Consider the following 13070-nt stretch of genomic DNA (forward strand, 5'->3'; position numbering starts at 1 on the left):
CTGGCCATGCTATGAAGGACACAGTGCACAGGATTTACCACGCTGTCTGTCACCCGCTGACACACGCAGCACTACTTCTTTCCCCAAGGCCCTGCTGCCATTTGGTGGCCTTCACCCAGCCTTCAGGAGGGATAAAGAGTGGAAAGCCAACCTGCCTTACAGCTGCAAGGGGAAAGTCATGGGAGAGAACAGCAAAATCAAAATGCAGAACTTTGGCCACAAGCCTCTTGTGACAAGATGGAGACATCTCTCACCAAAAAGAAAACACCAGTGAAAACCAAACCCGAACGGTCAGAGGTAAGCACAGAGTTACATAAGGGTTTCGTGATCCACGTGAAAACACGTCGCATCCTGCCACGGACGGTTGATGGTGCTGACACAAAACAGCAGGAACATTAAAGAGGAAAAGCAATTATCTTGCCTGCCCTTAGTTAAATGGAGCAAAAAATACCGAGCTGCAGCAGGCAGGGGCCTCTGCTGTGAGAGAGGCACCCAGAGCAAACGCTTGCACCTGAGGAAGCTCTCCATGTCTCAGTAAGCAGCAAACCCTCCCAGGCAAGCCTGGGTTTTTCCACTGCGCTGCAACCTCTCCTGCAGAACAGCGTACCTTTGTCTGCACCCTTTCTGATGGGAGATTGCTGACCACATCCCACCTATGATTACAGTCCTGCGTTTCACTCTGAAATGCCCTCAGCACTGCCCTGAAGGCGGAGGGACAATTTGATCATTATGTCACTCATTAAGGAGTCACTGTTTCTCTACTGAGACTTTCAAAACACTTTATTTTGAAGGTTGGGAGAGGGTTTTTAAAGTTCCTTTTTTAAAATCACTTTATCCGAAGTTACTGCTAAGCACAGCTCAGTGTACCTTCAAGTGGAAGCTGCATTTGTCCCATGTGGAGAACAGGCTCTCTCCACACTCCCACAGATGAGGTTTCTCATCTCACAGTACCAGCACACTGGGTCCCCGGGCTCCAACAAGGGACACCAGCCAAAGCCACCATCCCTGACCTGGGGACATGCTGCTCAGGCAAAGGCCTGACTCCCACAACCTACAAACTAAGCGCACAGGGAGACATCTGTCTCCCATCCCCTTCGCCATCCCTTGTCCCGGGAACACGGAGGGACCGAGGTGCTGCAGCAGGGCCACCAGCCGGGCACAAAGATACAACCCATCCCCAGTTCAAGCCCTATCTGATACAACCTGGGTGGCTACATGACGCTCATCCCAGCACCAGGGCTCGCAAGGCGGCGGCCTCCTCTAACCCCAACCCCACCCCCGCCGTGGGCTGCACAAGGTCAAGGCCAGGGCTGCAGAGCTGTGCTGCGGGGTATAGCATCAGCATCGGCATCGGCACCGCCCCGCCATCTCCTACCCCCGCCGCGCCGGAGAGGGGCGGGCCTGGCCGTTATTAAAGGCGCTGCGCCGACAGCTGCTGTGGTGGTGTTGTTGAGTGCGTGTGGAGCTATGGCGACGTATGTGCAACTGAACACCGGGGCCAAGATGCCCATCCTGGGGCTGGGCACATGGAAGGTAACGGGGCTCGTCGCCGTGTCCTCCGCTGGCAGCGGGAGGGCGGATGTGCTCGGCCCGGCCCTGGCATTAGCCATTACCGCCCGTGCCGGACGGGCGCCCTTTCCCTAGCACCGCACTGGGAGGGATGGGGGGCGGCTCGGGCCCTGAGGGCGCAGTCTCAACCGCCGGTGTCGGTGCTCGGCCGGAGTTAAGCCCTGTCCCCGCCGCCACCCCGGGCCCAGGCGCAGCGCTGCCTGTGCCGCCGGCATCCCGGGCCAGGGGGGTAGGAGAGCCGGGCTCCGTGCGGCGTGTGGCGTCGGGAGTCCCTCCCTGCTCGCTGATTCCTCGCAGCAGCCTGAGCGCCTGCACCGCTGCAGGGCTCTGCCTGCGAATGTGGGTTGCTAAGGCCCCTCCGGCTGGCGGTTGCTGGGGGCTTCGCCTCTTAGAAGTGGTATGGGGAGGTGAGGAGGCCTCGGCCTGGCTGTGAAGAACTGTCCTCGAAGGAATGAGGTGTTGGGGCCTCAGCTCGGCAAAGCTGTTGGGCTGAGCACTGCCTGGCGGTGGGGTGCAGAGGGACATCTGAAGGCTGGCTTTAAGCTGTTGTGGGGGGTTTTAGCATATTTAATTGGAGGATTGCTTTGGGTAAGATGGATTTCTTAATTCTGTCTTGCTAGGAAAACAATTTTTAACATATATTGATTAGAATTTCTTGGATATTTTATGTTCAGTCCCCACCAGGAAAAGTAACAGCTGCAGTGATGGCTGCTATTGATGCTGGGTACCGCCACTTTGATTGTGCCTATGTGTACCAGAATGAGAATGAAGTTGGGGAAGGGATCCAGCAAAAAATCAAGGAAGGTGTTGTGAAACGAGAAGACCTCTTTGTTGTCAGTAAGGTATGGATCCCAGGAGACACCTGTGTTTTCCATAGTCACCCCCCTAGTTCTTTACTTTCCCATTCTGTGGTGCTTCATAGAACAGTTCAGAACATCACTTAAGACGTTCCAGAGACAACTTTCCTACTTTGCCAACTCACATAATGGAGAATTATGCAGGGTATATACCATAGATAGAGGTTATGCTTTAAACCTTTCCTAGCATGAAGTTATGCTCTCCTCTTTCATGCAGTATCTGGCCCTCTAGCAGGTGTTTCTTAAATGGAGTCTTAATGAAATGAGACTACTTCGGCTGTCTGCCATTGCACCATTCAGTCATGTGCGCTGCCACTGCACATGCTGCCCCCAGTATTACAGGCCAGTCCTGCTCACAGGATTAGCAGAGCAAGCTTTGCTGTAAGATCAGTAGGATACCTAGTTCCAGATCATCTTCCAAAGGGGACAGACACTCTCTTCTGAACAGAAGAGTACCAAGGGGTTTAACTCAGAAGATCATGGTGTACTTCTTGTCTCTAGCTGTGGTGCACATTCCACGACAAGCCTCTGGTGAAGGGAGCCTGCCAGAAGACTCTTGCTGCACTGCGGCTGGATTACCTGGATCTCTACCTCATCCACTGGCCTCTTGGTTTTAAGGTACAGTAATAGCCATGCCTTTGGCTTCGTCTGTTGTGACTGGCAGTTTTGAAAAGCTGTATGGCTTTACAGCCCAGTAATTGCTTCAGTTGGCACAAATTATCTTGTGTTTGTTGTATACCAGCACTGTTGTGATGCTCAGCTTTGGTCTGGCCATGACAGCCAAGCTGTTGATCTGTACCTCTTAGACCCCTACTTGCATGGCATCCTCAACCCTTTTGATCATGGAAAAGATAGACTTTGAATAAAGGCTGGCCTCACTGCTTCAAGCATAATTTATGTTGTTGTCCTTTTGATTATCGCCTATGGTTGTCTCCTACAAATCCAAAGTATGCTTACCTGATAATGCTGTTCCTCCTTTGTGGGAAGGAGAGCTGTGCTTTGCTGCTTGACAGAAATTTTCCTCTGCATGTTACAGAATCACAGAACCCAAGAATGTTTCTGTCTTCCATGTCTGTCTTTAATCACTTGAGTCCTTTAATACAGTACAGACTGAACTGACCTTTGCTGTAGGAGCGTTAGTGTTCCACAGACCTTGGATTTCAAAAGGTGAAGCTTTTTAGTTCCTAATTCTTCTACTGACTGCATGCAAAGGAACTGATGTCTCAGTTTTAATATTTCTAAGCTTAGTCTTTGTGTTAGGAATAAAGGTTTTGATCAGAGTCCACTTGTTGTTTCTGGGATCAGCCGTTACCCATAGCATCTGTATTTTTGAGATTAGTTTCATATGGACAGAACTATCAAAGGGAAAACGCTTTGTGGTGTAGGAAACAACTGGCTTTGAATGAAGCTGATACTTGGCACATAGTTCTAACTGGAACACAGGCTGCTTTAACATTCCCTGTGCCAGCAACTTAAACAAAGAGTTTCCCCACAAAAGGTCTGTCAGCATATCTAGTACAGTATAGACTGAACATATTCCAGGGCCTAAGTGGATCCTTAGTACATGTTTTAGTAAAGCATTTCATTATGTTCATATAAGAACTGTGTATTTTTATAATACAGAAAGTAAACTTGTAAACTGGATATAATGCTACAAGTGAAGAGTTCTGTGTCACCTTATGTATTTTGATGAGCCAGAGGACACTGTCCAGTGGAAGCACATGTCCACACTTGAATGTGTGTTGGTGAAAATGCTATAATCTCATGTGAAAGCAAGACAAAAGACTGAAGAATGTAGATAATCAGTATTAGTATTATCTAATATATATGTACATACTGTTATGTCGTGCAGTAGGAGTTTGTAGTATCCTGGTGTCCAGCTGGTATTAACCTCACTTCCCACCAAAGTGCTTCAAGCAGTCTTTTTTTGTCACTGACAGGCAGGAGAGGAGCTGTTTCCCACAGATGACAAAGGCATGTCTATACCCAGCAACACAGATATTCTACAGACATGGGAGGTAGGTTTAGTCCCTGGCAGGGGAATCATGTCTTCTGTTTTCAGCTGTCTTTTCCACATTTTCATTTCCACATTACCTTCAGCAGCCTAAATCCTCATGTATGTAGAATTACCTGGAAGGACTTACTGGTATGATAGTGGATTGTTGGATATCATTATTTTCCATGTGTATTTTGCTGTCAGTTTTCTCTGTTTCCAAGAATCAGTCTCTGAGCTTTGAGGAAATGGGAGACAGGACATGACACAAATATTAATGCTGCTGCTTGGGTTTGTTGGGGGGTTTTTTGCCTCAAACTTGAACTCTGAAAATCTAATAGCTTATTTTGTGCTTCTTGTGAAAGAAATAAGCCATGTCACTAAGAATGTGCTCTTCAGGCCTTGTCATATACTAGATTCTGACTTCTTTCTGTTAGGCCATGGAAGAGCTGGTGGATGCTGGTCTGGTAAAAGCCATTGGGATCTCCAACTTTAACCATGAGCAGATTGAAAGAATCTTGAACAAGCCAGGACTGAAATACAAGCCTGCAAATAACCAGGTAAGCTCCAGCATGACAGCAGGCAAATGTTTGGCTGGTGGTGTGGTTTTTGTTTGGTGGCTTCTGTGGTTTGGTTTTGGTTGGGTGGGTTTTTTGGGGTTTGGTGGTTGGTTTGGTTTGGAGTGGTTTGTTTTTTTTTTTCTTCAAGATTTATGAAGATATTACTATGAAATAAGGTTCTAGAAAGAGAATGAAGTACACAATTTATTCTCTCACTCTCACCCTTTAACTGCATTTGGATGCACAAGATGCTGTAATTTTATGGTCTTCCTGCACTACTGCTTGGAAATCTGGCAAGGAGCAGCTCCAGACCCTCTTTTTTTCCTCTGTAGGGGGTTGGGGAAAGGAGTGGGGAGATGAGGACAGTGGGAACTCAGATAAGCTTTAAAAGCTTCATTGGAGTAAACCTTAGTGTATATATGGAAGACCTAACAAAGAACTGGATGCCTTGAGTGTACGGGTAAGGGAGATAGCTGTCTTAATATGAGGTCTCAGCCTCTCTTGTTTCAACTTATGCTTATTGTCTCTTGTCCTCCCACTGTGTGCCACTGAAGAGCTTGGCTTGCCTTTGGATTACCTTTTTCTAGGTGCTGAAAAGCTATTATTAGGAGATCTGAAGTAGTCCTTTCTCCAAGCTGAACAAACCCAGCTCCCTCAGCCTTTCCCAGTACAGCAGGCTTTCCAGCCCCCAAGTGTCCTCATAGCCCTCTGCTGAATTCATGATAGTCTGTCAATATTTCTTCTGCTGACAGGGCTAGGAAGGGGGAAAGCCAGGCAGAGTGTTATGGAGGTCTGGCAAGTGCTGAGTAGAGGATTTGATCACATCCCAGAACTTACTGGCAGCGTTCCTGCTGCCAGGGCTCACCACTGGCTCACATTTAGTTCTGTCTACTATGGCATTTATAGCATAGTTCTGCAGGTTGTCAGGCTCCAGCCTGTGTTATTGCCAGGGTCTTTTCCTTCCCAGGTGCAGGGCTTTGTATTCAGCCTCGTTGAATTTCATAAGGTTTATGTTGGCCTCTTCTTGCCTGAGTGCGTCCTCCTGAAGTGGATGCCCTGCCCTTGAGTGTATTGAGTGGTCCTTCCCCAATTGGTCATCACCTCAAAACTTGACAAAATTGTAGCCTGGTACAAGTTTTTAAAGACAATAGGACCTGGGATAGTACCTTGTGAAGGACAGGGACCAAAGACCCATTGTTCTGAACTTGTCTAGATTTGCCCTTGATTGCTATGGCCTGTGAAGGGCTGCAGTCTCAGTAACTGATACCTAATTTTAAGATGTATAGTATGTTTATGGTTTAATTTATTATGGTAGACTGGGCATACGTACTCAAAAAGGATTTTAATACCCTTTTTTCAGAAAGCAAATGGGATTTCTCTCTGTCAGTCTACCCAACAGAACTGAGACACTGACAAGTACAAAATTCGTAGTTCTTTACTGTGTATTTTCATTATCTGTCTCAATGTACTTTTAGGATACTTAGTAAAAGTCTTTGATACCTTTCAACATGTGCCACACCTCATTGCCTCCATCACTGTAGTTGATCATTACCCTTGTCTTTTGCATAGAGGATAGCAATTTGCACTGTCACACTTGCATGTGTTCTCAAGCTTTCCAAGTTAAGCTCAGAGCAATGGGTCTTTTGTCCCTGTCCTTCAAAACCTATTGCTTCTGCAGAAATGTTTGCAAGCATGAAAGCTTGTCTGTGATCAGTGGTGTTCTAGTGATAGTGCTTCCTGCAAACCCTTTCTGTGCAGATGCTTTGCATAAAATATGGTAATCCCCCTGTATTTGGTGTTCATTCCCATTCTTAATTTAAATCCAATATGTGGATTGCTTTCATTTGTGGTGAAGAAATAATTTGGCAAGGTAGTAATTATGTTATAATGATATTAGCACTTAGTTCAGTAAATCTTTAAATACTTGATCATCATTACACAGTGTGGATTACAATAGTTTAAGATACTTGCTGAAGTACCTTAAGGTATCATAGGCTTTTCATCCTGGTCCAAACGTAAGACTAAATAATGTAGCCCAGAAGTATTTGAATTTGAGTGTCAGTGGACAGGTAAGAATGACTTTGCCTTGCTTATTGTATAAATTCTGCCTATTGAATAGTTGAGAAAATAACTCTATGCTCTGTTACTCTTGAGTAGCTGTGTTTCTGGAGCTGCTGAAGTGAATAATCTGTGTATAATCTGCCTGAAAAAATGAGGTGTATCCTGTTGTCTAATATTCCAACATGCCCGAGAAGGGAAACGGCCATGCAGGCTTCTGATAACAACATACAGTTAGAACCACAAATAAAGGCCACGAGGCTGTAAACTGATCCCATGTTCTGCGCTGTTGCTTCACTTGCCAGTAGCACAAGTTTCCAGGGACTTCTTCCAAATGCAGCAGCAGGCTGCCGAAGGCTTGCATGACAGTTCAAAGTTCTTGATGTTGCCTGTTGAAAGTAAAGTGGTGCTCCCTGGTGTGGAACTATCCTGAAAGTTCATCTGTGGTTTAAAGTATCAAATATTCATATTCATTCACTGCCTCCTGACACATGAATAATTCCTGTTCTGCACTGTGTACCTGTGCATTAGCTTGCCAGACTACAGATCTACTGTTAAGGAGTCTGTATTCTGTTAGGTAGTCCTATGGAAATTCATGGTAACTACACGTGTTTGTGAAAAGTCTGTAATGGATAGCAAGATGAAAGTCTGAAATCCAACAGATTTGTATTTGCAAGCTGGAGGTATTCAGTGTGAGTATTGACACAAAGCAAATAAAACCAAATTAAACAATAAAAAAGTTATAGCATGTTTAATTGGGGGTGAAAAGAGACTTTGTACTTACTGCTTTAGTATCCTCTTGGTAAGAGTTTTACAGTTCTCTTGTGTAGGTGTTTTACTGAACCATCCCATTTAAGCAGTTAGGTAGCTGGTCATTCCATATGTTGGCGATAACATGGATCAGCAAAGTTTTAAGGAGTGGTGTTACAGTCCTTGGAATTCCTCACTGCAAGGAGAAATACTATAAATGCTAGAAAGAGGATGGGGGCATAAAAAAACTCAAGGGAGTGTAATATCGCACAGAGACTCTAAGCTAGAACAGGATCAGCCTTTGATTTGATTAAAAACTAATCCCTGGAGCATAGTAAAGCCATTAAATTGCTGTCAATCTTTGTACTCTTGATGCTGGCAGGTTGAATGCCATCCATACCTCACCCAGGAGAAGCTGATCAAGTACTGTCAATCCAAAGGGATTGCTGTGACAGCATACAGTCCTCTTGGTTCTCCTGACAGACCCTGGTAAGATTGCTTTGCACTTTGCAAGGGAGCTAGCATGAATTTATGCTTCAAACCTTTGAGACTGCAAGTGCACCACTAATTATTCATCCAATACAGGTCTCTGTTAGATTGAGTCTGTGGAGGTTTCTTGCCACTGATCATCTTTTCTCTGTGTAGGGCTAAGCCAGAGGACCCTTCCCTTCTGGATGACCCTAAGATTAAAGAGATTGCAGCCAAGCACAATAAGACCCCAGCACAGGTATGTAGGAGCTGAACAGTGGGTACCCCTTCCTGTAACACAGCATAAAGGATACCTAATGACAATGTAGAGGATAGGCTGGCTCTTCATTCCCTGTCAACCGTGAGGCTTTTGTGCTGTTAAGTAATAATGCAGGTTTGTTTATGATGTGGCCTAGAATGCATGCTTGTGAGGGCTCTTTGACTGTCAGTAAGAAGCACTTTCTGGCATCTTCAGATGCTGTCTTGTTTCAGTCTTCCCATCTCAAGTCCTGTTACAGAGACATGAATGTGTATAGCCTACTAGAAGTATAGGTGGGAAGGGAAGAGGAGGAAATGAGTATCACTAGCCTGTATGGGAAATGAGCAAGAAGGCTGCTTATGTAGGGCTCCAGCACTTCTCCATTTGCACTTCAAAAAGTGCTGCATAGAATTCTGGTGTGATATGAAATGCAGCTCTGCAGAAGTGGGTTAATTTTGCTGAGTTGTACAGTTTACAGCAGAGAACTGTTGGAACAGGCTCTGCTTGCTGTTGAACACAAGTCTCTCTCTGACTCAGGGATATGCCTCTTGCAGGTTCTCATTCGGTTCCACATCCAGAGAAATGTGATTGTGATTCCCAAGTCTGTCACTCCACAGCGCATTGTGGAGAACTTCAAGGTGAGTAATTAGGAGTGGCCTGGATGCATGGCATGTTCAGGGATGGCATGCCTTCCCACTGCAAAGCAAGCAGTGATCCTTTCTCACTTTCTGAAGTTGTCTTCAGGCAAGAGTATCTAGCTTTTTCTCTCTGTATGTTTACTTGTTGCCTACTGAGGGCTGAACTTAAGGTTACAGTTGGAGAGCAGAGCAAACAAAGCTTTGGAAATACTACGCTGGTAATCTTAGCAGTCACGTTATGTGATGCTTCCTGTTTTATGTCATGTGGATGACTCATCTGACAGAGCTTGCTTTGAGGCCAGAGTGCAGTAGCCCAAAACAAAAGGCTTATGTAGAGCAAGTACTCTTAAGAAAATAGTCCTAGTGTCTGTAAACCATGCTGCTGCTCTTGATTCAGTGGTCCTTTACTGAAATCAGTGTTAGCATGGTGAAAGAATCTTAGTTGCATTAGGTGGAGTATGAAAGTCTTCTAGATGTTCCTTTGGAATAGGACAGAAAGATCAGTCTTTCACAAACGGAGGATGGAGGCATTCTGCAGCATAAAGTGCTATCCCAACTTCTTAAAACAACTGGTGTGTGTAACTGCAGCTTGAAATTTGTTTATAATTCCTCTCTGTCCCTGCTCATCTCTCTCCCCCACTCCAGCTAGTGAAGTCTCAGAAATCCAGAGAGCTGACTTGCCTTTCCCGCCTTCATGAAGCAGTCATTTCTTCTAACAAGCACTCCTGCACTGTGGACTTGTTCTTTGTGTGATTTTTGTTTGTTTTTGCTTACAATCTCATTTATTCAAAGAGGTGATTTCCATCTGTTTCCCTTGTTAGGTGTTTGACTTTGAACTGACTAAAGATGAGATGGCAACTATTCTCACCTTTAATAGAAACTGGAGAGCCTGTGCAATGAGCACGTAAGTGGCAGAGTTGGGAAGGTTTTAAGCCAAGTATGCCATAGTTCAGTATATGAGGTGGTTGTTATGCCATGGTTTAGTATGCGAGGTTGTAGGCTTGGTTTAAACTCATGATATGCAAACTCAGTTTCCAAAGTGGTCATCATCAAATAGCTTTTCAGAGTGAGATTTTGAATATTTGTGTTATGAACCAAGTCATGATGAGCATAAAGCAAACTTCATGTTCATTTTCAGTTCAGTCTCCAAGGTACTTTTTGTAGCTGGAATTGCAAGAGGAGGCTTCTTACTTAATGTTTTTTATTTTGTCCTTATTGGAGAAATGAACATAATGCAGACTCAGATTCTGTATTAACTTTGCTTGTGGCATTTTGTCTTTGTCTTGACCCTTAGGTATATTATAAAAAAACAACTGTAGGTTCTTCAGCAGTGGTTGGGAAAATGGGTGAACATTAAGAAAATTAGCATAAGGATTTGCAGCTTGGAAGCCAGATATTGAAATCCTTATTGGAAGGCTGCAAAAAAAGAATACCTGGCAGTAAGCATTAGTTGAATTAGTTGCCTACAGAATGCTCAGAATTCAAACAGAAGGCATTCCAGAATCTTTGTTTACAAATGCAATGCATCACCAAAGAAAATGGAAACAAACTGGTGCTGTTTTTATAGAGGTCAGCCCTTCCTTGGTGGTTACAGCTGCATATGGTATCTTTCAGACACGAGATAATCTTTCCTCTTTTACTTCCTTTAGGTGCACGAATCACAAGGACTACCCTTTCAATGCAGAATACTGAAGATGGTTTCCTGCCTTTCTCCAGACTTGCCAGATATGCTTCTGCTGTTGCCTGAGTTGTCTACATAGCTTTCTTACTGCATCAGACCTTCCTTTTTCCTTTCTTTTCCCCCCCCACAAAGATGCAGTATATGTACTCGGTGGCTTTGTGTTGCTTTCTTTTTTGGAAGAAGGAAATGCTAAAATGGTTCTGGAGAGCACACTGTGTGGACTTGTAGATTGTCTTTGCCAAACTACATGTCTGGAATTGGTAAGCGGAAAACATTGAGAAAGTTTGGACAAGCAGTCACTTTTATTTTGGAATACTGTGAACTGGAGCTAGTGGCTATGCATGTCTGGAAGGACCAGGATATTGGCAGATATTACATAATTAATGAGGTCTGTTCTTTTCCGATTACTTTCGGGTTTGGTTTTGTTTCTTTTTGTAATGCTCCAGTTTGTTGTTGTTTTCTTTTTTCTCCTCTTGGAAGTACAAGTTGATTCCAAGTAGAGCAGTTTCTACATGTGTAGCTCCTTGAGAAGTGTATAGGTCCTTGTTTCTTGGTGATAAGCTGGTTTTGCTTATAATAAAATACAGTTTCATTACTGTGTGTAATAGTTATTTCAGTAGTGCTTTAATGGTAGTAATGCTGGAGTAGTATTATATCAGCTGTATCTAGAGATTACACAAAAGCAAGGAAAATTACTGTCCCCCAAGAACTCATCTGCTATCAATGTTAACTTCATATGTATGACCTACTAGCTATCTCCTGTTCTAATGCTAGTGCATGTGGAACACCTGAGTGTGATGAACCTGTGGCTACTGGTGTGTCTGCTTGAGCCTTTCTTTAAATAGAGCTGTTCTGTGACAGTTGATATGCCTAACAACTGATATAGTAATATTTAAATTGGTCTTTATTTTACTGAAGTGATAGTATACTGTGGCTACTAGAAAACTCATTCCATTGAGACATGGAGCCTATGCACCATCTTACGGTATTGTTTTAGTAAGCAGTAGAAAACTTGCCCTTCCAGTTAGGCAGCACATGATGCACGAAATAATTCCGTTCTTGTACAAGCTACCATTGGCAAATACAGTAAAAATGGGTTTCCAAGAAAAAGCCTGTGTCATGAGCTAGCAGATCAGAAACTTACTATGCTTTTGGAGGACAGAAAAACAGGCTTATACTGAAATTTTGACATGAAGTGTGTTTATCTCTTGAGGTTGTTTGGTTTTTGTGGTTTTTTTTATGGTTTTAACAGTATTTTCAGGTAATGGTTTTAAATGTTCCTTCCTGACAGCTGCTTAAGGCTTCACATAATACATTTGGGCACTTGTAAAAAGAGCAGCTAATGTTGGGATTTTTCTTGCATGTTGTTGTCATTTTTTCCAAGGTCTCAGTAGATCTGGAGTGTGAACTGCCTTCTCAAGGGGTTTGTGTAGGCCTGGCAGAAAGGAGGTTCTTTTTGAGACGATGAAAGAAGGGAGATGCCAGAACTGTTAATATATAACCACCCCTAAATAGTAAATGTAAGCTAAGATTCTGATTCCATAACTGCACAGTGTACTTTAAAGATAACTTGGCTGGGTTAAACTATGCCATGAATTCAGTTGTTCTCAAACTATTTGCAAAGTAGGTGGCTTGTTTCCTGGTGCTGATAAAAAGGTACTAAGGAGTCATGTGGTTTTGTTTTTTTCTGTTATTTCTGATAAATGCTAAACATTGTATTGAAAAAAAGTTTGTTTTTTTTTTTTTATGTTCAAATGCTTCTTTTAAATCTCTCTACTATCACTTTATATGTAACAGGGTTTGGTCAGCATAATTTAAAATAAGCTGAACAGACAACATTGAGTTAACTTTTACAGCGCAAGGCAGAGGAAGGAGAGGATCAGTATCCAAGAAACGGTCTCCTTTAATGCTGATTCTCCTAACGTAAATTGGTTATAATCATTTTAAATGCTGGGCTTAAAAGCAAATACAAGAAGCTTCAGCTCTGCAAGTGTTTCTGTAATGTGATAAACAAAAGCCCAAAGGCATTTAAAAAGACAGAACAGGTAATATTCTTAGATTAGTCTGAGCTGTGACAGAAAACTAGGGTGATGTTGACTTGCCCCAAAATAACATTTTTGTGACAAGTGTGTTCTGGCAAAACTCTACATTGAGGGTCAGGGTTTCCAGGATGGTGCTTCAGGTTCTGTTCGTCTCCTCTGCCTTCCTTTCACTGTAACGTTATGACAGTTTGTGCC

The 13070-nt window shown here is 43.7% G+C and overlaps 1 protein-coding gene across 1 annotated transcript; it reads left to right on the plus strand.

The window, feature by feature from the left end:
* The first annotated feature begins 1377 nt into the window (after positions 1-1377).
* Positions 1378-11428, plus strand: LOC133217995 (aldo-keto reductase family 1 member B1-like). Its single transcript, XM_061363981.1, has 10 exons — positions 1378-1533; positions 2244-2411; positions 2928-3044; positions 4367-4444; positions 4857-4979; positions 8170-8276; positions 8433-8514; positions 9069-9152; positions 9974-10056; positions 10802-11428. Exons 1-10 carry the CDS (start codon positions 1468-1470, stop codon positions 10842-10844), a joined length of 951 nt encoding a protein of 316 aa, XP_061219965.1. The 5' UTR covers positions 1378-1467; the 3' UTR covers positions 10845-11428.
* The last annotated feature ends 1642 nt before the right edge of the window (positions 11429-13070 follow it).

This window comes from Neopsephotus bourkii, unplaced genomic scaffold (genome assembly GCF_033783945.1).
Source record: "Neopsephotus bourkii isolate Nb327-2 ecotype Australia unplaced genomic scaffold, CSIRO-AGI_Nbou_v1 NB_1183, whole genome shotgun sequence".
NCBI classification, from domain to species: Eukaryota; Metazoa; Chordata; class Aves; order Psittaciformes; family Psittacidae; genus Neopsephotus; species Neopsephotus bourkii.